The 27,482-nt window shown below is 38.7% G+C and overlaps 1 protein-coding gene across 1 annotated transcript; it reads left to right on the forward strand.

The window, feature by feature from the left end:
• The first annotated feature begins 24,026 nt into the window (after nucleotides 1-24,026).
• On the forward strand, nucleotides 24,027-26,898 carry LOC113071796 (zinc finger MYM-type protein 1-like). The gene is made up of 2 exons (XM_026245110.1): nucleotides 24,027-26,299; nucleotides 26,544-26,898. Exons 1-2 carry the CDS (start codon nucleotides 25,329-25,331, stop codon nucleotides 26,551-26,553), a joined length of 981 nt encoding a protein of 326 aa, XP_026100895.1. The 5' UTR covers nucleotides 24,027-25,328; the 3' UTR covers nucleotides 26,554-26,898.
• The last annotated feature ends 584 nt before the right edge of the window (nucleotides 26,899-27,482 follow it).

The raw sequence follows: 27,482 nt of genomic DNA on the forward strand, positions 1-27,482 counted from the left end.
TGGCTAAATTTATTTTTGTTTTTATAATTGTAATGCATAAACTATGAAATTATACAAAATGCAGTGCTTTAAGTGGGCCGGTACGCACAGGTACTCAGTACACCCACTTCCAAATATAGCTCTTGAGCGTACCACCACCTCTCCGTGCGCCCAGATCATTCGCGAATCATTTGAGTCAGTTTGGGAGTTCGGAGCGGGATCGCGAATCATTTGAGTCATTTCGGGAGTTCGGAGCGGCTTCGCGGATCATTTGAATCAATTCGAGAGTTCGTATAGGGTTCACGAATCATTTGAATCAGTTCGGGAGTTTTTTTTTTTTTTTTTTTTTTTTTTTTCTTATCACAATAAACAATGCAAATATCTCACAAAAAGAAGAAAAAATAAAGAATATTACAATCCTCAAAATGTACAATATAAATCTTATTGTATCATAAACTAAGAATCACACCTCCAGCAAATCATCTGAGAAAACATTTTCTATGCTGTTCACATGACAAGGGAGAACAAACTATATTGAAAAACAAAAACAATAAAAAAATAAGCTAAAACAAAATAAATAAAATAAGACAAACAATATAAAAGGGACTCAGCATATCTGAAGTGTTATTAAATGTTTATGCAATTTTTTAGCATGGGCATTCTCAACCTTTATGAGACAGTTTTGGAACAGCAAAAGTTCATTTTTAAGTGCAGACCATATGGGGGAGGACTTAGCAAATCGACATTTATGTATATAATATTGTGTTGCTATAATTAGATTATTGACCAAAAATTCATCATTTTTATTTTGTAGAATTACACCCATCTGAATGTTTTGATATGAAAAGAAATCTATGTTTATAGATCTGGAGGACAACAGGTTGTGAAGAGATTTCCATAAATTCTGAACCGGTTGACATTCATAAAACAGGTGTTCTGTTGTTTCAACATTAATGTTGCAGATATGACAATTGGTTTTAAAATGTACTTCCTTAAATTTAGGAGGAATTGGATATTTTAGGAATTTTGTTCTAATTGAAGATATTTCAGATTTGTTTTAACCAAGAAAGAATAGAGTGCTTTTTGTTCTACCCTGGTACAAAATGTTAACAAGAGTTTGCTTAAGGAATTTATTATTACATTTTGTATCTACCAGGTTTACATAATCGATTTTAATTTTGTGTAGTCTTGGTGATGCAATGTTTAAAAAATTATTCTTTATTGCATGAATAAGGACCTATGGAATGTTCTGTATTACTTTGTTGTAATCCACAATTGAGCAGTTAATATTATATTTAGAATTAAATTCCTCCAATTCAAGAATATTACCATTTTCATCCAATATGTGAACAATTGACCATATTTGCTTTTCCCACCAGTCTTTCAGAAACATAGATTTCCTTCTACACAATATAACTCTGTTGTTCCATAATGGAACATTGTGGGGACTGAAGTTATGTTTAAACATCAGTTTCCACTGTAACAAAACCTGCTGATGAAAAGTTGAAAGTTTTATAGGCAATTTAGATATTTCAAAGTCACATGTTAATAAAAATTTAATACCTCCCACTTTATCAAAGATATATGCCGGTAAGGAGAACCATATCTCTTCACCATTCCTCAAAAAAGATTGGAGCCATTTAATTTTCAATATTCCATTCATAATTTCAAAATCGATTGCTTTTATACCACCTTCCTCATAATTTTTTATCAGATCCCCTTTTCTTATATAGTGATGTTTATTTTTCCAAATAAAATTAAAATTTATTCTATTAATTTCTTTAATTAACTTTGGAGAAATAGCAAGAGAGTAGGATGGATATATCAGTCTGGAAATAGATTCAATCTTGGTCAACATCGTTCTTCCAAATAATGTTAAATCTCTTTGTAGCCAACTGTTTAGTGTTTTTCCACATTTATCAATATTATCTTGAATATTCTTTTTTTCACTTGTTTCTGATGATTTGGTAATCCAAATACCTAGATATCTAATGTCATTTTTGACTGGTATATTATATAGTGAGGATTCAGCGCAGTTATGAATGCTCATCAGTTCACATTTACTCAGATTCAGATATAGGCCCGATGCTTGTGAAAACCGCTCTATTACCTTTACAGCCACTGGTATTTGTTCCTTATTTTGTAAAAACAGAGTTGTATCATCAGCGAGCTGACTTATGAGTAACTTATGGTTGTTTATCTCTAAACCTTTAATATTCGAATTTTTAACCGCAATTGCTAGTAGTTCAGTCACTGCAATGAATAAAAGAGGAGAAATACTACAGCCCTGTCTTATTCCCCGTTCAACCTTAAATCTAGGACATGTACCTTCTGAAAGGGAAACACAGCTATTAATATCTGTATGTAACATAGTGATCATATCAAGAAACTTATTTCCAAAGCCAAAGTGTCTCAGGGTGTTAACAATAAATAAATGTTCCACTGAATCGAATGCTTTATGGAAATCCAAAAAAAAGATAAAACCATCTTCCTTAATTAAATAATTATAATCCATAAGATCCAGGACCAGGCGGATGTTATTATGGATGGATCTTCCTTTAAGAAAACCAGATTGTGTTGGGCTGATTAATTTAGATATACCCGTCTTTAATCTTTCTGCCAAAACTGTTGTTAGAATCTTGTAGTCTGTATTCAACAGTGTAATAGGTCTTAAATTATTTAATATTTTCTTATCTTTTCCAGGTTTTGGAATCAGTTTTATTATTCCTTGTTTCATCGTTTCCATCAGTTCTTTTTGATTAATACATTCATTTATAGCCTGAAACAATAGGTGCTTTAAATCTTCCCAAAAGTGTTTATAGAAGTTAGTTGTAATACCGTCTGCTCCTGGCGAAAGATCAGACGCCATTTTTTTTTATAGCATAGTCAAACTCTACAATTTTTAGTTCCTCATCACAAACTTCTTTAAAATTTTCATCAATAATAGGAATCAAGTTGTTAATTTTATCAAAAAAAGATGAGGCATCTTGATCGGAGTAGGAAGATTTATAAAGATTCCTATAAAAACTGAAAACTTCTTTTTCAATGTGTTTGGGTTCTGTACATTCCTCTCCATCAACCGTTAGACTACAAATCGAATTATATTCTTGTCTGCGTTTTTCTAATTTGCAGAAGTATGCAGTATTCTTTTCTCCTTCTTCAATCCACCGGGCCCTGGATCTAATATATGCACCTTTAGCTTTATCTATATACATTCTATCCAATTTGGATTGCAAATTACTTATTTTTTCTTTGTCCTCTTCACTCCAATCTGATTTACTATAAAGTGTCATGAGTTCTTTAACCACTGTTGCTTCTTGTGCTTTCTTTTCTTTATTCACTTTTTTACCAAACGTTATTGAATATAAAAATAATACTAATAAAATAATACTAAATTTCAGAAATTCCCATTTTAGTATAGATGTGTCTAATGTATTATCATTTTTTATATCAAAAATAATTTTTTAATGGAACGACAAAACTCTGAGTTGTTTAGTAACTGAGAGTTAAATTTCCAATAATCTTTCGGTTTGTTATTTTTATTACGGTTTCCAATTTTCAGGTTAATAATACAATGATCACTTAAAGGACAGTTAGCAATTTCTGTTTCTGTGACATTATCTGATATTGAGTTTGATATCAACCAATAATCAATTCGTGATTTGTTTTGACCATTAGGTTTATGCCAGGTAAACTGTTTCACCCCACTATGTAAACTTCTCCAGATGTCTATCAATTGGTTATTATTAGCAAAAGCTTCCAAAATTGTGTTTCTATGTTCTCTCAATAACTTGGAAGGCCATCTATCCATCCACTCATCAGGAGCTAAATTGAAATCCCCTCCAACAATAATATGATCTGTGGGGAATTTTGCTTTTAGTTCTATGATTACTTCTGATATCTGATGTAACAAATTTTTATTTTTTTTTATTATCGTTGTTATAACCATATATGTTAATTAGAATAACGAGATTAGTATCAATTTCCAAAGCACAGGTTACCCAATGTCCCTCCTTGTCTGCTTTTTCACCCAGAATCTTATCAGGGCATCTGTTGAAACATATGGCAACTCCAGCCGACCGATTTGTCCCATGACTGAAGAGAATTTTATCTCCCCATTGTTGTGACCAAAACTTAACATCAGATATATCAGAGTGAGTCTCTTGAAGAAAGGTGCAATGTGCTTGTTGCCCTTTGCAAAACAAAAAGATAGCTTTTCGCTTAACGGAGTCTTTAAGTCCCCTTGTATTAAAAGAAATAAAAGAAAAGTCAGTATTTAACTGAAATACAGAACACATGAACAAATGAACTTTTTGTGAAGGAAAAAAAAAAAAAAAAAAATGTAGGGAGGTGGAGTAAAAACGTTGAGGTAGAAGTCCCATCACCTGATCTGTCCACTACGTATTCATTTAAGCTTTAGTCTCAGCCCCTAACTTAAGTGTCCTCCATAATACGCTTGCCTTCGATGAATCCAAACGGGCCCCTGAAGCCTGCAGCCTTTCCTTCCTTTCTAGCCTGGTCGATTTTGGGCCAGAGAGCCTGTCTGGAACGCCAATCCTCTTGAGTCAGATCTTCAGTAAAGCGAATCCCCTCTTCTTTGCAGATTGGAGAAGTTTTTGTTCGCCTCCATATGTCATCTCTCACTGCTCGTCTCACAAATAAAATGATTATTTGTCGTTGCCGGTTGTCAATCAATCTTCCCACTCTGTGGACAACGTCGACCGCTTCATCCATCTTTACCGCCAGGTCCGGTGCAATCCTACGAAGAAGCTCCACCACCTCCTCTCTTATGTTTTCATTGGCCGTTTCTTTTTTCCCTTTGATGCGCAGGCACCACCGTCTTTTGTATCTGTCATTGTTCAATACCCGACCCCTCATGTCTTCATTTTCTTTAGTCAGTGTCTCCAATTTCTTTTCCAGGTGTTTTATTTTAGTTTTACACTCTTTTAGCTCTTCTGCGTTGAAGTGCACCGATTTAGCAATAGAAGCTAGCATGGAGCTGTGCTGTTGCAACTGCGTACTAAATTCTTCCATGCGGTCGTCTACACGTTGACCGAGAGAGTTGATAGCATTCAGTATGGTCTCGGTGTTTGCTTCTTCTTGAGACATACCTTTCGTTTTCTTCTCCAGGTGTGTTTTTTCGGGGGTTTCCGTTGGGGTTGTCGGCCCTCGTTTGTTCTTGCTAACGTTAGCCATATCTGCATAGCCGTGTTCATTTGTCTTCACACAGCTTTCAAATGCGAGATTTTTTTGCGCCGGAGACTTTCCGATGTTGTTTTTCTTCATTTTCGTGCTGAGAATTGGACAAATGGCAGCTAATAGTGCATTTTTCTTTTTTTGTTAACTATAACATCGGGACTTCTCGAGGAGCTCAGTGAGATGCGACTGCAAGGACCGCCATCTTCCCGGTTCCATCAGTTCGGGAGTTCGTAGCGGGTTTGCGAATCATTTGAGTCAGTTCTATAACATCGGGACTTCAAAGCGTGTTCGAGAATCATTTGAGTCAGTTTGGGGAACGCGAATCATTTGAATCAGTTCGGGAGTTCGTAGCGGGTTCGCGAATCATTTGAGTCATTTTGGAAGTTTGAATGCAGTAATCCAGTAGCTCTTTAGGGTATTTTTTCAAAATCCTTTTGCACATTTTATTTATGTTCAGTAGTTCTTTTTAGCTCAAGCAAATCCACAAACTAATAAAAGGATTTATTATTAATAAGGTCGCCTGTTGACTGCTGTATATAAAAGCCCTTCAATATAGTTGTTGTTACCTCAGGGGATGAGGGGAATCATCAAATCATCAATCAAAAAAAAAGAAAAAAAAAGAAAAAGAAAATATATATATTTTTTTGTTGGCTATAATAGAGTACCGGCACCTCTTTTGGGCCACTTAAAGCACTGACAAAATGTATAAAAAAGTACAACAGTTATTGTTTTCCAATGTTTTTTATTTATTTATTAAATTTATTTTTTTGGATTTACATTTAAAAAAATTAGCCTACTGCAATCATTCTAAACAGCTTGAATAAAACCTGTTAATATTTATTATAGACCACTGTAACTGTCTATAATCTAACAAACAAGTTTATTATGAAAATAAAAGTGTGTACACCAGATAAATTGGAATAAAGAAATTGTTAGAGCATGTTTTAGGTTTTTAGGCGTTTAGATGCAGAAATTGACAAATCAAATGTAAATTAAAATGTAATTGATTTAATTAAATATAGATTAATTCTTTTTAAAGCAAAATAATAAATAAATAAATACGTACACACATAAAAAAAGCGAATGAGTTTCCTTTTTTTAATATAGATTAAAATTGAAGACAGAAGCAGCTGGTAAATGCAGTCACTTTAATATTCAAATCCAGTAGATCCACTTCAGATTCATTCCTCAACAGTTTATGTTCATGTGGCAGAGGCATGGTTTAGCGAAGTCTGCAACGGGAGAGCGAGTGAAGAGACGAGCGGCGATAAGTGGTTCAGGTGAGAAACAAGTAACACCTGGATCTCGTTTCAGTGATTGGCGTGGGGAACCCGCATTTAAAGAGTGCGACAGCTGGCGAAATGAGAGAGAGACGAGGACTCGTGAGGGCGTGAAGCTGGAGAGCGGTCGAGCCAGACAGACGCAGTAGTTTTTTTAGACAAAGTTTTTTTAGAGAGTGCGCGCACCTGCCGCGCTTGTTTATTTGTTTGTTTTTGTAAAGAATAAAGCCTCTCACGAGCCCCGTACGCCGACTCTGGTCTCCTTCCTCTACCCTGATCGAACCATCGTTACACTGGTGCCGAAACCCGGGAGGAAGGAGAGCGTTCGCCATGCAGACTCCGTCAGCTACATCAGCCTCGCCATTTGCGGACATCATCTCATCGCTCGCGGGCCTGCACCAAGAACACCACCAAGCCCTGCTGGACCTGCGGGCCGACCAAGACCACCGGTTCCAGGCGATGATGTGGGTCCAGCAGGAGGACCGCGAGCTGGTCCGGAGCTTGCTGGACCGGGAGGGTCGGATGGGGACGGACTCCCCCAGCACCCCGCCCCCTCACATGCCGCTCACCAAGATGGGACCCGCTGACGACCCGGAGGCTTTCCTCGAATTGTTCAAACGGACAACGGAGGCATGTGGGTGGCCGGTGGACAGCTGGCCCGTACGGGTGATCCCTCTGATGTCGGGGGAGGCCCAGAAGGTGGCCCAACAACTACCCGTCCCGAACCTCCTGGTCTACGCCGACCTCAGACTAGCCATCCTCCAGAGGGTGGGCCTCAGCCCAGAACAACATGGAGCTGGACGAGGCGGGCCGACCCTTTTTGTTGGCGCAGCAGCTCCGGGACTCGTGCCGCAAATGGCTGTTGGCCGGGGACGGCGACGCCGAATCCATCATCAAAGCGGTGGTACTGGAGCAGTTCATCTCCCGCCTTCCAAAGAAGAATTTGTTCACGTGTCATTCATCAACGGTTGGACGAATCAATTTGAATTACATAAATTTTTGCCAGCATGGTCTGAAGATGATCTGATCCAATTTTTGTGAAAATCGGACTAACCGTCTAGGACGAGCTGAAAAAGGTTTTTCGAAAAATTTAAAATAGAAAAAAAAACTAAACCTTGTGATTTTTTAATTTTGGGGTTCATTCGACTTGACATGAGCCAAGGATTCAATTATTGGAAAATTTTTATTTTTCTGGCTTACGGTTCAAAAGTTATTAGCATAAAAATATTGAAACTTTGGACAAGTGGTGGCGCTAGGGAGTTGTAGTTAGAGTAGGGGTGTAACGATACGCGTATTCGTATTGAACCTTACTGTCATGATCTCAGTGGGGGTTGAGGTTTTTTCTGTCCTGGAGAACATGATTTGGGTTTTGCTGGCTCGCCAGGTGTTTCACTATTCCCGCTATGTTTTCTCCGCCCCTCTTGTTATCCCTGTTAACGTTTTCTCCCTCACCTGCACCCTGTCTTACTCTGATTATCTTCCCTTTATCTTCCCCTTGTGTTTGTTATCTTGTGTCAGTCCGTAAGCGTTGCTACAGTAAGCTTCTTGTTGCTTGTCATAGTTTGCCTGACTCCGTTTTTGTGTCTTTTCTCTATCTAGTCGATCTGCTGTTCCTGCTTTTTGTTTTGTTTTTTTTTTCCCTGCTTTGCCCCTCGTACTCAGTAGTCCTCATCAAACAGGCGGCTGTCTCTACCCACCTGTTCATTGCCTTCGGACGCTTCGGCTTTCCAGCGCTGATCTGCCACCTGTTCCTCGCTGCTGTGCGGCTATCGCCTTAGGGATCTTCAAGCTGGCTGTTTATGCAGAGTGCTGACTGTCTCGTGCTCCTACGGACTAAGTCCTCTGAGTTTCTCAATAAAAACGTCTCATTCATTCTATCGCAGTTGGGTCCTGTTCCCTTTCCTGACACCTTACGCGGTACGCATTATGTACCGAATGGTTCGTTGGACTAATTAATTATATAAAAAAAAAAAAAGAGAAATATAATAATATGCGTTCAACAAGGTGGCCCAATAACCCAAACAATGTAACAGGCAATGCCCCTGACGCCCCCGAAGAAGAAAAAAACACCAACTTATAGTTATATGTTTATGTTAGGCTACTCAGTCAGGCGCTCGCTCACTCAGTACGCGCTGAAGGCTCGTTGCAAAATGGCCAATGCGTTTAACAGACCAGAAATAGAAGATCCTCCAATAACCAACAGGTCTGGTGTTTGGGTGCACTTTGGATTCCCTTTAAGCTATAATGGTGATGGCAAGAGAGTGGCAAGAGATTGGTGGATAAAAAAACAACGGTATGTCGCATCTGCTACATGACAATAGGGTACATGACACCAGCAACAAAAAAAAAAAAAAAAAAAAAAAAAACACCAGCGGGAATACTTGAAACATGTCAACTCATTTACGTATCTGGGGAAAGACGAAAAAAAGGAGAAACATACACGCAACAAACTATCCCCGCAGCATTTAGACAGACATTTCCAACTGATTCAAACAGGGCAAAAGACTACATTTACATCACATTTACATTATAGCCGCGGATATGAGACCTTACTATTTACCATTCATTCTATCATCACCATTATAGCTTACAGGGAATCCAAAGTGCACCCAAACACCAGACCTGTTGGTTATTGCAGGATCTTCTATTTCTGGTCTGTTAAATGCATTAGACATTTTGCAACGAGCCTTCAGCGCGTGCTGAGTGAGCGAGCGCCTTAGGGGCCATTCACATATCGCGCCTAAAAACGCGTGGAAAACGCTAGGCGCGTCTTTCTCCTCCTTTCCAAAGCGCTCAGGCAGAAGCGCTCCTGAGGCGTCTGTCTTTGCTAAGCAACAATGACGTGCTCTCTCCACGAAGACGCAGAAATTTCAGCAAAGGATAAATGGATTTGCAGATCTAAAAATCGCTTGCATTAGCTCTGTTACTAAATTTATTTCAAAATTGCAATCCAGATACAACTATGATTAGCTGTTCCTTCATCTTGGCTGAGCTTTTAACGTTGTTACGGGAAAGGATGAAGCTGATTGGTTAGTTCTTGTCACATGACCTGCAGTGCGCTTGTGGCATTCTGAAAAGTTGAGACGTTTTTACATTTTGCTGTATCTAAAACGTACCGAACCGAACCCTGACATCAGTGTATCGTATCGAACCGAACCGTGAATTTTGTGAACCGTTACACCCCTAAGTTAGAGACTTCAAATTTGCTATAGTTAATGTTGGGACTGTCCTCTATCAGTGTGCCAAATTATACAACTTTCCCGCAATCGGTTCTATGGGCTGCCATAGACTTGCGGCAGAAGAAACAGAAGAAAAATAAGAATAACACCAACGATTACAATAGGTGCCTACGCACCTTCGGTGCTTGGCCCCTAATAAACATAGCAGATAAAAATAAGAAGGCCCTAATAAGAATAATTCTTAGAAGAACAATAGGCCTCTCGCCCTTTGGAATTGAGCCCTAATAATAGGAATGATCCTAAGGAAAACAATAGGCCTCTTGCCCTTTGGGTTTCAGCCCTAATAAGAATAATCCCAAGGAAAACAATAGTTCTCTCGCCCTTTGGGCTTGAGCCCTAATAAGAATAATCCTTAGAAAAACAATAGGCCTCTAGCCCTTTGGGCTTGAGCCCTAATAATAATAATAATAATAATAACAACAAATAATCCTAAGGAAAACAATAGGGCTCTCGCCCTCCAGGCTTGAGCCCTAATAAACGGAGCAGATACAATAGGGTCCTCACACCTTCGGTGCTCGGGCCCTAATAATAAACAAAGCAGATACAAGAGGGTCCTCACACCTCGGTGCTCGGGCCCTAATAAAGTGGGGGTATATATGCTTTAATCAGTATTGTATGATAAACATGACTCAATAGACCAGTGTTGCCTGATCTCGCAAGACAATTAAGCAATTTGCAATTGCGTTTTCAATTTATGGACGCATAAAATGTGACAATCCAAATGCAAATGCAATTGTGGAAGTAAAAAAATGGAAGTAATTGGTGAAATTGTGGAGGACATTTTGACACTCGCGCAGCAAGTTGATGACAGTTCATATGGTACAGATTTCCTTTTACTCATAAGCCATTTGGTTTTGGACAGGTTAAATGTGTTTGTGGCCTTGACGAACAGCATCATCAGTAATGATGCCTTCGCCAATCTAAGTGGAGTGGCCGATGTTCTGAAATTTTCGGTTTCTGAGATATTTGGTGTCACTGGGCAGAGCAAACATGATTATTCATGAGTTTCCTGTTTCGCGTTTAAGTGACTCTGAAAATATTAGTGCGTTGTCATCGGATCAAAAAGATAAAAAGAGGCAATTGATATAATATTTACCGTATTTTCCACACTACAAGGCACACCGGATTATAAGGCGCACCTTCAATTAATGGCCTATTTTAGAACTGTTTTCATATATATAGGGCACATCGGATTATAAGGCGCATAAAATAGAAGATACTGCAGTCAAATGTTTGACTGGGTTTGCGTTATGCATCCACTAGATGGAGCTGTGCTAAAGGGAATGTCAACATTTTGACAGAGCGCCTTGATCCATGTTAAGGCGCTCTGGATTATAAGGCGCACTGGCGTTTTTTGAGAAAAAAAATTATAAGGCGGGTTGCCGCACATGGTACGTAATGGGACCGACCTTTTCTGTGACTGTATAGGGACCTTGCCGGGTGGCCAAGAACTTGCAGGCGACTGTGGGCACCAGCACCAGGATGTGGTCTCCTCGCTGAACTCCCGTGGGCTTTGGGGCTAGCGGTCACATGCTGCTCTCTGCGGGCACAATGAAAGAAAGGGTTAGCCGAGTCTTGCAGAGACATCTCTCTCCTCTGCGTCCACTTGCGGGGTTTAAATGAGCAGCGGCTGATGGGGCGCAGGTGTGGCCGCTCAGCCCATGATGAGCAGGTGCAGGGTGTGCCTGCTCAGTCTCCAGGTCAACGCTGATGAGAGCTCGGGACACGTGTCACAAAATGTATATATATATATATATATATATATATATATGTCGTAATGGATAGTCATCGCATGTAGATTAGGCTATCCCTCACAATTAGGCTATGTAATCTATTTGCAGTTCCGTTTCATCTCGGAGACATGTTATGTCTTTGCGCTTGCTAAATTCAGCCGTGTAAATAGCAAATCCGTCATGGCACGAGTGCAACTGGCTCTTAAAGGGAATGGAAGATGAGACTCTGATTGGTTTATTGCACATTATGCCCAAAAAACACGCATTATGCATTAAGAGAATGGGGACAACCCGTTTAGACAATGCACCCAGTCGTTTTTCTGTCTTTAAAATAGCAAAAGGGAATTTGGTTGTTTTTCCTTATTAGAACTGAGATATAATACCAGAACTGCGAGAATAAAGTCAGAATCTTAAAATATGAAATCAAATTCTTTTATTATTATTCTTTTATTCCAGTTTAAAACTGTCATTTTCTGCCACTAGATAGTCTCTGCACACACACAAAAAAAACGTCATCTATGTTTCGAATCTGTAAGACTATACCATTATCTAATGTCAATTTCATTGAATAACAGTGCTTATTGCTGAGTGGCAAGCTCTTGTCATATGCAATGGAAATTTTGAAAATGACATCTAATCAATATAATCGGCAAGCTTTTTAAACCTAACAATTTTATAGCATATCCATGTAATTCTCTATCCGCAGAGGCTATTCGCTCCTGGGTTTTCTGCGACCATGATGCATGCATCCCGAATGTTTACAAACCTAAAATTGGTCTATACAACATTGCGACTACAATACAAAAATGCTTTTACTGTTCTAAATACACAGATTTGTTGCCACTATTGGCTAACCTGAAACATGTGATTGTTGTCATGTGGTGAATCTGGCCAATCGTGAAACAGCTGTGTCGTCACCAGTGATACTGCTCTGGAGAAACTGTGGCGGCTGAGTCAGCTGGCTGCTCTCAAAACTCTCTCGATGTACTTTGATGCCAAAACGTGACAGTCATGTTGCGTCGGCGCCGTCTCAAGTCGGACAAAATTTCTAACCAGCATGCACTGCTTCAAGTTGTTTTAAGTGACTTTTGGTAATATAACCATAAAAAACTAACAAGTTTTGGATGGTTTATTAATGAGGAGGCAAGAGACATGGGGATTAGTGATGTTATTATTGCCACCTGTGTGACTCTGCCAGCAATTCCTCCTTGGGTTTTTTTCCCATGCCTTCTATTTATAACCAGTTACACAAAGACAAACATAATGAGGAGAATATCCTGGGTAGCGTAACAGTAATATATTTAATTTCTTAAAAGACACTCATTTAATTAACAGTATTTAGGTCACTAAAATCACATAATGTTATCCACACTCCAATCCAATAGTTGGCGGGAATTAAGCTTGGTTTGCCAACCATCATTAAACTTGAAAAGAAGAAGAACTGCTTCAAGTCAGATTGCGATCGGTTTGTGCAGTACTGCGTGAAGACGAACGCACCTAATAATGGGCATGCAAGATGAAACCTTGGTTCGAAGCTTGTGTACATAGAAATCACGTGAAGCTTCGCTTTCTGTCCAGTCACGTGCACGATTCACTTTGCATGTCGAAATTTTCGAAATTCTACAAAAACAAACATTTTGGCTTTTATTTGTGCACATAACTTGAATTGATCCATAGAATGTTTGGCAGATGCTTCATCCTATGGATTATCTTTCACAGGCTTTTGGCTGCTTTATTTTTTACTACCCTAACCACTAACATTTGGTGCTGTGTTTGACACTCTCCATGCTTTCAATCTTTTCCCGAATCATTTTTATTTTAGTATTTTTTACTATACCATACATCAAAACATTTCAACAAGAAACATTAAAATTGAAAGGAAAAATAGAAAAAGATGAACAACATTAATATGAAAACTGTGCCAGAGGACCTTTTCCCGAGACAGAGAAAATAGGCCCATTTCACAGTGACGTCAGCTAACTTCCACTTTCTACAGACAGGACATGATCATATTTACAGATGCATCTAAAATAACTGATTAAAGGGTGGGAGTGTCACATGTGGTGCCTGAGTTGGGGCTGGCTGTAGTTAAAAGGCTAAATGATGATTTGGCTGTATATATTGCAGAGCTTGTAGCTATATGGTTTGACCTGTTATGGGTAGAAAGCAATGGGGGTAATAGAGTCATAGCATCTGACTCTAGTTCTGCTCTTCTAAGTATCCAGAATTCCCACTCAGGGTCCAGGAAAGACATTCTTCTTGATGTTTTAGAGTTAATGAGTGGATTGCAAAAGGCGGAATTAAATTTGCATTCTTATGGGTTCCAGCCCACATAGGGGTGGAGGGGAATGAGTTGGCTGATATATATGCCAAGAAAGCAGCAGGTAAAAGCAACATTGATGTTGACATAAAATACAGCAAAGCAGAGGTTAAGGGCAAAATTTTAAAACAAGAATTTATGAAAAATGGCAGTTCTTGTAGGACACTGAATCTTTTGGGAGACATCTTTTCAATATACAGCCTGAAGTAAATAAGATTACAGATTCAGGCAGAGTTAGACATGAGGAAGTGATGTTGTCCAGGCTGAGGATTGCACACACCAGACTTAATAGTATCGTTGGAAACTAAGAAGCGAAGACTGGGAGACTCCTGGGTAATCTTCAGCAGAATTATTTATTGAGAATGCTCTACGTGGCACTCTAGTCATCAAAAGTCTAACTAGTCCTTAATGGAGACAATTTAAACAAAGTATGCAAATGGAATCAGGAAAATGCCAGACACTGGCATTTTCCCAGCCTTGATCTCATCAGCATAACAGTGACATTCAAATACATAGGTGCTAATTCAGTCAGTCTTAAAAAGCCAAATGGCAAGGAAGAGTACAAAGACAAAAGGTCATTATTGAGAGTGAGGAGTTGTCGTCATAGCACAGAGCCCCTCCCCGTGATAGCTCCCTCTCCGCCATGTTGGCAGGACACCAGCGGCGAAACAGGATTGTTTACATAGGTTGTTAACTCGATAGTAGAGAAGGTTCTCGCAATTCTGCACTGTTTTAACATGCCTGGAATTTACTGCTGCGTTAAAAACTGCTCCAGTACCTCACACGATACATATGGAACACATAGGAGCAATGGAATACAGTTTTTTTTTAGGTTACACCAAGCTCAAAACAGCGGTATTTGGTGAAGCTCTCAGGCATATCGAGCTCCCTGCAGCGGAACGCCACAGAGACCTGGACCATTGACCTTCATGCACATATATGGACATTGTGAATTATCTAGTTTTTGGTGTAACTTACTACACAATGCAGGAGTTTAAAAGCCACAAGTCTTTGGAAAGTTACAAGGCTTTCTGCTGTGGCTGAGTGCAGAATTTGGTCATCTACAAGCCTCCAGGTGGTGAAAACAGCCTTGTACTGGCCAAAGTAAGTTTATTCACATGCGTTTTAGCGTATTGTAATTACACGTTGCATTTAGCAGACACTTCTTGACCAAAATGACAAAGTAACTTAAATAACTGCGACTGTTTCGTAAACACTAGATTGTAACGGGATTTTCAATGTACACAAACGTTTCCAACATGTTTTGATGTAGGGTAAAGCTGGGTATGTTTAGTTATAATTTGATTTTAGCCCAATGACACATATTGTACCAGGTTTTTGTGTTGGGGGCTGCAAAGTGGACAAACCAGTTCTGGGTTGGCTAGGGTAGTTAAATGTGTGATTGCTAGATGGAAATGTCCTGGTTAGATTAAAGCCATTAACAGTGTGAATGCAAGGTGACTTCCATCGTAAACAATATAATTCACAATGTCCATATGTGTGCATGGAGGTAAATGGTCCAGTTCTCGGTGCCACTGCAGGGAGCTCATATGGGTCGATATTTTGGATGCCTGAGAGCTTCTCCAAACACCACTGTTTTGTGCTTGGTGTGAGCTTGTTCCTGTAAGGTCGCCTTTCTTTCCCATTGCTTTCCTTACTTCATTTCTTTCTCTTATTCGTAGATCTGTTCCGCCAACAAAATAAATGGGCAAAAATTAAAGAGCTCTGGAATGTTTAGTCGCCCCTCTGTGAAGTTCTGAAGGCGTTGCCCTTGGCAACCGATAGCATGTCCTACCATCATGGCCGATCGGCTCAGACCCCTCCCAAATCAACCCAAATCGGCACGTGACTCCTCACTCTCAATAGGTGCTTATTCAATCAGTAAACCAGGGTTGCTTGATTTCATCATCTCAGATGTACATACTATTACATTGGAACCTAGATTTAACATTTTATAAATTTGTAATCCCAAGTCCTCCCATTGAGAGTTCTAAAAGCTCTCACATAATACAAATTTAAAACGTTGTAAAAAAATGTTTGTTTAACTTACACATTTAACACATTTAACTTATTCTGTGTCTTGTCCTAGATTTACTTAGGTGTAATAGTTCTTTTTAGAACCATAATTGTTGAAACATATGACGTGGAAGTTAATATGCCATGGAAAATACACGTTGACACAGAAAACCATGTAGCATAAGAGTGGAAGTCTTGAAGTCCATGGCGTCCGAATAGCTGTGAAGTCTGTTTTCTGCAGTCCATTTCTGCAGATGGTTTATATGGACAGGTGATGACGATGAAAGTGAAGACAGCTGAGTGCAATAACAGGTGTGCAATTAACAGTGATGAATGGGACAAAAGCTCGTGGGAAATTTAGTGCCTGAAGTGGGGTGACTATGGGGAAGTGAGACAACTAGTGGACACCCAGGGAAACACAGACCAGACACTGTGACAGCTCCTCACTGGTCTGTGTGTGTCCTAGTCTGTCCCTGTAGTTGGTGTGCAAACTTTACTGTACAATATCTCCATCCTCTAATGGAACATCAGTCATGACAAACATCACTACCCAAAAATAATAGGTTAGTGACTGGAGTGTACTGTAGTATAGCTTTGAAGGCTGTGAGTGTACTTAACGTTCTCTCAATGAAAGGAAGTGACAGTCATCTTCCTGTAGTTTTATTTACAAAGGTTATTTACAAAGGATCTTTCATCTTTATTGTACATTACTGGGGAAGTTAAGCACTCACAGCCCTTACAGTTAACACTTGAGCAAGCTGCTCCAACAGTCATGTGAGGTGAGGAGGGGCAGCTTCATAGTGGTATGTAGACTGAATAGGAGCTGAGTAAAGCTGTTCATTTCTCTTAATGTCTTCTTGCTTTTCCTACACTCTTTCATCCAGTGTCCAATTTTACCACAAAAATGACAACTGCCCTCCTTCTTAGAACTTTTACGTTTCTGTCGGTTCTCTGTTTTTTAGTTTTAGATTCACATTGATTATATACTTGATTACTTAAAATCTTACTAATGAAAATCTTCCACATATTCTCCCCTTTGAGACTTAATAAGTCTCACATTTGATTATTCTTATCCAGAGTGCTACTCCATAATCCAATCATATTAGTTAGACTACCTAGTGACTAAATAAATCACATTGTATTATCACCAGTGACTAGATAATGAAATTACACTCTGAGGGATTACTGGACCAAACATCTCTCTCCTTATTTGTCGAGGAGGGAGTAAAAGATCCAGTCTCCCTAATTCCTTCTTTAATAGTACACAATGTTATAAGCGTGAGCGTGCAATTGGTTCAGCATTTGCCTGTGGTTATCACAGTTATGTATAAAAGACATAAAATACATACATTAAATCAATAATTGAATTTCACAAGATTATAAAAGTTGATCTTCAGCTCAGATACCTTATGTATCGTAGAGAGCCTCCCTGGGCCGAAGTTAAACTGGCACTTATATCCAGGGTATGGTTCACCTTTAGACATCTTCATCATCCTCATTAGAGTCAATAGAACTATCGTCAAAAGTTTGCTCATTTAAGTTCAGTTTGTTTAGCCATCCTTCATAATATTCCTCCAGACTCCTACAGTGATCCTTTGTTGATTATTTGGGACTCTTATCACTTCCATTTGCTTAACAGTAGCATTGACGATTAATGATCTTAATAAAGATAATACACAGCAAAATAATAATCCTCCTATTAATATGGCAACTCCTAAAAACATTCCTAGTTTAACAAACCATGCTCCCCATGCTCCAAATTTCACATCAATCCAATCCCAAATGTGCTGGTCTCTTCCGGCATTTGCTGTAACTTCATTTCTTAATTTTTTAATTTTTATCATAACTTCACTGAAAGCTCCTCCAGAGGCAGTGTTATTTGGGATAAATGTACAACATTGATCTCCAAACATAACACAAACTCCTTCTTTGTCTGCCAAGAGCCAATTAATATCCTTATTTCATTTCTTGCCTTGAATTTATTAGGAATTCCTCTTGGCTGTCCAATTGAATCTAAATATACATTGGGGTCTGGCTCGTATCCTCTTTTAGTTCTATTGTCTTCCTTGTTCGTGCTCTGTTCTGTGCCATGCTAACTTCTTGAAGTAACCGTACTCTTACACTTACCTTTCCATCCAACTGGTAAAGAAGGCAATAATATTTCACTTCCCCAGATCCAAAAGAAATCTGCTATTATTAATGATTGGTCTTCATAAATTTCTATTGGAGGTAAGGCTATAGTTTGATTTTCACATTTTTCAGGTGCTATCTTACTTCCTTTAGTTGTTCCGAATGCTAAAAGTTCTGGAGCTCTAGAAGGAACTCCTGATTTCCAAGAATTTTTCTAATCTATATACCACATAATAGCACATCTTCCTTTGAATATACCCACATCTTGGGTTCCTTTTGGTTTATGGAAACACTCATATTCTTGTTTATAATCTATGCTATACCATTTTGGAATCTCTACTTTTTGTTTTTCAATTTTTATATTTTGACCGATATCTGAATACTGACACCAGGATCCCCAGAGTGGTCTAAAGAAATAATCTGTTAATTTAGGATTTCCTAAAAATCCTAGGCATTCAGCAATACAATATGGCCTGGTAAAATCTGTTAAATGACAAAAGTTTCTTCCAAATTGGGCACATTTTCGGTAGTCATATGGATTTGGTATGGCTATTACTTTGTTTAACAGAGATTTGGAGCACAGCAAGCAATTTTCTTTTCCTGTCTCTTTAGCTGTAAAGGCTGCCCATTTATACCATTCATTATTTTGGGCTGTATCCCATAATGCAGTGGTTCCCAAACCTGTCCTGGCGTACCCCCAACACTGCACATTTTCTTTGTCTCCCTAATTAAACACATCTGATTCAACTCATCAGCTCATTAACCCATGTGATAATGAGCTGATGAGTTGAATCAGATGTGTTTAACTAGGGAGACAAAGAAAACGTGCAGTGTTGGGGGTACGCCAGGACAGGTTTGGGAATCACTGCCATAATGCATCAATTTGACTAATGTCTTCATCACCTTGAACATCATAATCAATGTCTCTTCGATTTTTGATTCTCATTGGTTCTGTTGAGTTGATAACATTGTCACTTTTGTTCAAAGGTTGAAAAGTAAATTGAAGGTTGCTTTCTATTGGTTGAGTTTGAGTCTGCATTATGAGATGCATTAGGCAAAGGATGGTCTTCAGACATGTTGTCAGACTTATTCTCTGTCCTCTCCAGTTTGTCTGACAGGAGGAAAGAAGCTCCTTGTGTATCTTTTGGTGAGCTCTCATCAGTTTGCACTTCATCATGTGTCTCTGTTTTTTCCTCATTGCTCTCTCCTGCATTGTCTGGTTGTCTGTTTTCCTTTCTTTCTGCCTTTCCTGAGGGAAAACTAGTACAGTGGTTTAGATGATACCAGGTTGTGCTTCCCTCCACTTGGACTGCTGTTGGAGTAGCTCTCACCACAGTGTAGGGTCCTTCTCTCCTGGGCTCATTTCATACCGTTCCTGCTCCTAGATCTGCGGATGGTACCGCCTCCACCCATCTGCTAAATCTGTCTATGATAACAAGCATGTATCTTTTGCCTTGTACATGCTTTATCATATCCACATAATCGCACACAAGATGTTTAAAGGGGCCTTCAGGTGTTGGAATATGGCCTATTGGTGTTACTATGCCTTTTCTTACATTGTATTTAGCACATACTTCACATGTGGACAAATATTCATCCACCATTGCATATAAATAAGGAGACCAATATCCTTGCTGTTTAATTTTTCTTACTACTTCTCCCCTTGCACAATGGTCAAAACCATGTGCATCTGTAATAAGAATATTCAACAGTGAAGTAGGTGCAACAATGTGTCTTTCATGTGTACGCCAGATCTCCTATGAGTCTTTTTTAGCTCCCCTTTGATGCCACATTGATTGTTCATAGGGGTCTGCTTGTTGTTGAATTCGAATAATGTCATCCAATTGAGGAATGGGTTTGATAAGTACAACAGGTGCTAATACTGCTACTTGACACCCTGAAGCTTTTTTAGCTTCTAAATATGCTGCATTGTTTCCTTTAATTACATAGTTATTTCCCTTCTTGTGTGCTTGACATTTGATTATTGCTAGTCGTTTTGGTAGCATCATAGCAGAAATCAATTGCCCTATTTGTTCACTATGTTGGAAGGGAGTCCTATCACTCTTTTTGGAACCTCTTTGTTTCCACACTGCTCCGAATAGATGACATACACCATGAGCATACGCTGAATCTGTAAAAATGTTATCAGTTTGTCCTTTTGCTAACTGACATGCAGTTGTGAGAGCTTTTAATTCTGCTAATTGAGCAGAGCAAGGCTGTACACAATGTTGTGATATTACAGATTCATATTCTTTTTTGTTTTTCTTCACTAAAGAATATCCTGTATGATTTCCTTCGTGATCTCTAAAGCTAGAACCATCTACGAAGTAAGTAACTTCTGCTTCAGAAATAGGTGTTGATTCAAGATCTGGTCGTAATCTAGTAAATGCCAAGGACTCCTTCACGCACTCATGAGGTTTTCCGTCAAAAGTCAAAGGAATTAATTCAGCTGGATTAACTGTCTGTCATCTTTTAATGGTAACATCTGGATATGTGAGTAATGAGCTTGTGTCAGAACAAATTTCCCTTGTTCTATTAATTCCACAACTTTGTGATGGGTATATATAGTTACTGGGTACCCCATAGTTATTGTGGATGCTTTTTCATAAGCATAATACACTGCAGCTAAACCCTGTTGGTAACATGGTGGGTATCCCTGGTCTACATAGTCTAACTTTGTGCTGCAGTATGCTATAGTACGCTCTTTTAATGCCTTTTATTAAATGTATTCTGTCTTCTTTATTAATCAGATTAGTGCCATATGTTTAATCTCTGTATTATATCGGTCATCCGCAGCTGTCTTTGAGTTTCATTGCGTTTAAATAAATGAACACAGCTGCTAATTCGTGTGATTAAACTATCTGTCACGTGACGTGCCATAGACCTTCGATCCGTTTTATATTAATTTCAGGTTCAATGATGTAAGTTGTATTTGTAGTAAAACCATGGTAATCACGACACTTACAATAGTAATAAATGAAATGTGAAGTTAAAACACAGTAAACGGGACATTTACCATGTTTTTACCACAGTAACTGTAGTTTTACTGTGGTATATTAGTAATCAATACAACAATACAATAATCACCAAGCCAGCTATGTTTGTATCACTGTAATGTTAGTGTTTTTATGTGCTTTTATATGACAGATATCACAGTAATCATATGTTCTGTACCATGCTTTTAATACCTTTTAATGTAAATCAAAAAATCTTTTTAAAAATAAATAAATAATAAAAATTTATTTTTTCATCTTGCAGTTCATTCATATCAGTTTGTATCTAAATATTTTGCTCACAGATCATTATTAACATTCTGTATATAATTCAATTTTATTTTCTCTCCCCTTTTTTATTATTTTAATTTTTAGCTGAAAAGACGTTAAGGAAGCAGTCAGCCCAGTGGTGTTTCTGGAGAGGTATTCCTTCAGAAATGGAGAAGGCAGAAAGCTGCGGAGGCAGACATTTGCAGCAGTAAGTCTGTGATAGTTTGTCCCTTTTATCAAACATTCCTGCTGTTATAATTTTTTACAGCATTTGTTGTTTCTTAAACTGTTGCACTGTCCAAAAAACTCACACTTGCCATCTTTGCACTTGACCACTTGATTACTTATTTGACGTCTTTCCTGTATTTGGCCTATTGTTCGAGTGATCCCAATCCTGATCCTGGAGAACCCCAGCACTGCACGGTTTTAGGTTTTAGTGTCTCTCTTATCTGACAAACACACTTTTGAGGTCTTGGAGTCTTCACTGATGAGCTGATGAGTTGAATCAGGTGTGTTTGATCAGGGAGACATCTCAAATGTGCGGTATTGGGGTTCTCCAGGATTGGGAGCCACTGCCTTATGGGACACACTTATGTGTTTAAAGAGATTTTTAATATCTAATTATCAATATTTCACATACTGTACATTGGACAGCTTTCCGTGACCTCTTTTGAGATCTCTGCAAAAAGTCTGACGATTTATTCCAAACATCATGTATGATGGGATACACTAAGCGTTGTATAGCGCTCCGGAGCAGTATTGGAGAGGTTTAGTGTGTGTTAAGGATGCTGTGCTTAGGAGTGTGTGTCACACACTCTCAAGTGGCCAAGACTGCAAAGACTGGTATCTGGACAGGGTCAAAGTCTTAAAAATGAACCCTAAAAACAGTCACACATCACAGTCTTAATAATTCAGTTTAACACTTGTATGATATTGTCTCATCTGACACTATCAAAAGAATTCATTTGACTATAGCTTGCAATTAATTACTTGGTTTCAATAATGGATGCATTTAACATTTAATTATACAGCATCTTTACAGAGGCTGCTTTTATGGTCTAAACAAAACCCAGTGTAATGTACAAGTTGCACGTAATTAATAATATTCCCTTCCTTTCTGTCTTACAGGATTGTTTGCAGATAATGCTGTTCTTCTTTTTCAGGTCTACAATATCGAGCTCAACAGCTCTTTTAAGAGCCAACCATCACACACCTTCCTAAAAACTAAAAGAGCTATTACTGAGTCTCAGCGAATCTTGCCATGATCAGCTCTTCCCAGCTACATTTGTTTAGAGTTTTTTTGAATCAACATTTACTCATCAAATGCTCTGGTCTGAATCTTATTTTAAATTAACTTAATTATATGTTTAATGAGCAATATTAATTGCTCACAGAGTAAGTAGAGATTATCTTGTTTCACAGAAGAGAAGGAAGATCAAGGAAATTATATGCTCAGGATGAGGAATGAAGAAGGCCACCTTGTGCTCAAACAAACAGAAGTCCACTGGTATGTGTGTTGAAGCAATGCTGTGTTATACAACATTTTATGATGATCTCTCACAGAACTGTTCATGTCAGCCTTTATTCTTTTTTTATATACTATTACAATTACAGCATGTTAGCAAAGTGTGACTGGACATTTTTAATCTTATGTTTTTAAAAACACACCACCTGTTTTAAAAGCAGACAAGTATCATGAAATTGGTTTAGTTGATATAAACACCAATTGACATTATCTCATTGTTTTGTAAATGTTGTGCTATAAATTGTGGATTGATAGTTGATTGGTTTGAAGCCAGGCCTTACACTGCACAGACTAAAACACATTTGTGAGAGAAGTCAGGAACTTTTGAGAAAGATTCTAGAGGAAAAAAGACATTTACTGCAACAATAGATGAATTCAATAGGCAAAAACTCCAGTCTCTGAGAACTACACATGCTAATGCAGTCTCATGAGCAAGTCCTTTGCCTCTGTAACTTTTTTCTTAATTCTTGCAGAATTAAATTTTTATTGCAGTATTTTAATTTGTACAGATGATCTCATTAGCCAAATGAGGGGTTTTGACCAAGTGATGCTCTTGAAAGGAGTGAAAGAAGAGGATGTGGTAATTTGTCTTCAGAGAAAAAGCTTCTTAAAAGGTCTTAAAAAAGCTTGAAGAATGGTAAGTGTACAGTACTACAAGGGTCATAGTTGCTCACCCTGCTAAAATCACACAGAACATAAGCTGAGCTCTCTGTCCATTAAACAACTTCATCTGGATTGTTTGTTTCACTTTGACCAGGTCTGGGATCTTAGGACTGAGAGATCATCTGCCTGAGAAAATGCTACACCACATCAGTGCTGGATATCAACAACAAACTGTTTCCAGACACGAGAGAAGAAGATCACGATGGGGAGATGAAACCAGTTTAGATGTGATGATGGGAATCATTATTTTCTGGAACAGTATCACATGTCTAATAAGTATCACATGATCTGTATCACAGTTGACTGGATGGGACTGTGACTTTTAAGGACATTTCATCACTCATCTGTGTGAACTGATTAATATATGAGGTTAATGTATTTTTGATGATAATTATTTTCTTTGAATCTTATTTGTCTTGATGCTACTTTATCAATTTTATAGTCTATGCTTCAATAAAATAAATATGGTGAATATTGTGTTCTGAAGATTCTTGGTAAATACACAAGAATCATATATGTTTATTTTAGACTTGGAAAAACTACATATTAATTATTGGGATTATTTTTTACTTAAGACATAAAAAATTTTGATTGGATTAATGACATCTGGGACATCAGTACACCAGAAAGTTATTTTTTATATTTTAGTAACAAATATGCAATTTTTGAACGGTTTTTTTCAGCGCTTCGAAACTAGACGGTCATTGGATAAACGCTGCGATTGTGTCCCGACTAGTGTCTCTGGGGATGAATGGGGAGTGGGCTGGCCCGGTCTCCGAGCTTCTGCGTGATGATTGGAGGGTCTGTCGAAAGACTGCATCTCCTTTTGACTGACAGCGATTCTGTACTATAAGGAATCACTGAAGCTATTCGCGCTCAGTCCCATCGCGGATTTCTCAAGTTCAGTCGAAATAAAAACTGCTGTAACCTATTTCTTTGATATTTGCTTGGCGAAATTGCTTGATTTTCATCATACATTTCACACAATTATACACCACATTCCTTGTTTCAGTTTTACAGAGTTTAATAATTTTTTTAAGATCATTCATTCATTCATTCCTTCATTCATTCATTCATTCAAATATCGTTAGTAGGCTAGGCTAGCGTAGTGGGTGAAACTGCGCACGATGGCAGACTGTGCTAATATTGTCGACCTGATTTTGGCGAAGCCATTTGAAAGTGTTCCTTACGAGGAAAAACTTAGAATTAAACAGCTGGGCAGATCAACACCTAAGATTGATTTAGTGCAAAAGATAGGGAAAAATAACTATGTCAGCAAAATTACTATAAAGAAACACTGGCTTTTTGGGTTCAGGCTGGCCAATAGTCTTTAAATATCACCCCGTAAACTATATAGCCACACCATAGCAACCCTATAGAGCACCCTAGCAACCATATAGCAATATAAATTACTTATAGCTCGGCTCCACGACATCACACAGGCATCATGGGTGGCTACAGGGCGCCGAGTTTTGCCACTGCAAGCACCACTCACATTTTTTCAGCTCTCCTGGTATGACAAAGTTAGCTGGCTGACTGGAAGTGCTGTGACAAATAAAATGTACTGCTGGCCATGCCTCTTGATGAAACCATCTCACGGATGTGTTGTTTGGTCAAAGGTGGGGTTTGGAGATCTGTCTAACTTTGACAGGGCATATAAAAGACATGAAAAGAGCAATGAACATGTGAGTGCATGTGCAAGATTAAGTTGCATGGGCAGGATCAGGGTTCAGCATGCAATAAATGAAGGTGCTCGCATTCAAGTGGCTAAACATAATGAAATAGTCAAACAAAACAGGGCCTTTCTAAACCACCTTATTGATGTGACATCCTTGCTTGGCCGGCAGGAGTTGTCATTTAGGGGACTTGATGAGAGTAGTGAATCATCCAACAAGGGGAATTACAGGGAGTTCACAAAAATTTAGCTAAATATGACTCTGTCCTGTCCACACAATTCGAGTCCTCAACTGTGTTTTCTGGTATGTCCCATACTACTCAAAACGATTTGATCTCTGCTCTTGCAGCCACCGTTTATGATCAGATCAGAGATGCAATTCAGGATGCTCCCTTTTTTGGATGGCAGGTGGATGAAACAACTGATATATCCTGCCGTGCCCAACTCTCTGTCATTGTTTGCTATGTGGATAGTGCAGGTAAAATTCAGGAGCGCTTTATTGGATTTTTTGATGTATTGGGGGGGCGAGATGTCCAGTCCGTTTTTGAAATATTAAATGAGAACATGCAGGGCTACAATTTTAAGGACAAGCTTGTGGCACAGACCTATGATGGGGCTGCTGTCATGGCTTCAGATCTCAATGGTCTGCAGGCCAAAGTGAAAGCAATAGCCCCCAGTGCAATGTTTGTGCATTGCTATGCACACCGACTGAATCTGGTGCTGTCACAGGGGGCTAAATGCTTGCCTGAGTGCAGAATTTTTTTTGCATCACTCTCTGGATTTGCCACATTTTTTTCAAAATCCACAAAGAGGACATCTTTTCTGGAGTCTGCAGGCTGTTCAAGGTTGCCCAGAAACGCTCCTACTCGATGGAATTTCACATCACGGATAGTAAGCACTGTGGCAAACAATTATGATGGCCTCCTGCAGACATTTGAGAACATCATTGCAGATAAAACAATGGATGATGATACACTGGAATGTGCCAAAGGCTTTGTGAGGAAACTGGAGGATTTTGAGTTTGTGTTCATGTTGTACACATATGAACAAATCTTCTCTGAGACTGATGTGGTCTTTGATATTGTCCAGCAGAGGGAGATGGATGTTCTTTACTGCAAGAACAGAATTGAATCTCTTCTTGCATTTGTCAAAGAGAAGAGGTCAGAGGGGGCTTTCAAAGCCATTTATGCCAAAACAGCAGATCTCACATCAGACCCACGAGATGAGCCCATGAGCCCGTCTGACCCAATTGCAGGATCCCCAAGTGCGATACAGAAATCTGTACATGGCCATCCTTGATAACATCTTGGAGCAGATTCCTCAACGTTTTTCAAATTTGGAAAGCATGCTCTTCTTAGAATTAGTCAATCCAGGGAAATTTGATGACATGAGACAGGTATTTCCAGAGGAGGCCTTCCAAAGTGTCCTGAAAAGTTATGGCCATCACTTCTGATTCAGGAAGACTGAGGTCAGAATTTAAAGTCCTGTATTCAGATCAGGACTTGCAGGGTAACAGGGGAAAGCTGTGTGATTACTTGGTGTTCCTTAAAGACATGGAGTTGGACAGTGCAATGCCTCAGCTTTACAAACTGTTCTCATTAGTGGCAACAATTGGAGCTACATCTGCAGGTGTAGAAAGGAGCTTCTCCTGTTTAAAGCGACTCAAGTCCTACACCCGAAACACAATGGGCCAAGGCCGTTTAAGCAGTCTAGCTCTGCTGGCCATTGAGAGGACACTGGTCAAGTCACTTGAAAATACTCCTAGTTGGTACGACAGGGTCACAGACCATTTTCTTGAAAAGGAACATAGGGCAGAATTTACTTTTAAATAAATAGACAATTTTATGATGTAGGCCGAAAATGAGGTTCCCCTCTCTGACAGACCAGTAGCCGCCACTGATATATATATATATATATATATATATATATATATATATATATATATATATATATATATATATATATATATATATATATATTATTAGCACTCCATGAATTTGTCCTTGTGTAATAGTGAAGTATCACAATGAGTATAAATTGTCCTTGTCCTTTACAGTGGGGAATAGATAATGGCATGTTGTTGCAGGTTCATCTATTATATTTATTGTCATTTACTTCAAAAATCAAATAAATAATCTATTATTTTCATTATTAAATCATTTCTTTCTAATTTTTCCATGTTTCATCAGATGGGCTCACAATGTCCTATCAAAAGGTATAATAGCCATGATGAATAGAATAGAAAACAGAGGACTGTGAAAACTGTCAGATATAAATGTGACTCAGCTCAGTTTGTTGTCCATGATGAGGAGAATACATACATGTAGGTTTTACTGCCCTTCTACCCCCAGGGGCCCAGTAGCACCCCCGGAAGAGCCAAAAACTGTACATTTCAAATGGCTGTAAATCAGAGTCCAAGTAACATATCAAAGAGAAAATGGGCAGGATTATTACTTATGC

Source organism: Carassius auratus, unplaced genomic scaffold, assembly GCF_003368295.1.
Source record: "Carassius auratus strain Wakin unplaced genomic scaffold, ASM336829v1 scaf_tig00008137, whole genome shotgun sequence".
NCBI classification, from domain to species: domain Eukaryota; kingdom Metazoa; phylum Chordata; class Actinopteri; order Cypriniformes; family Cyprinidae; genus Carassius; species Carassius auratus.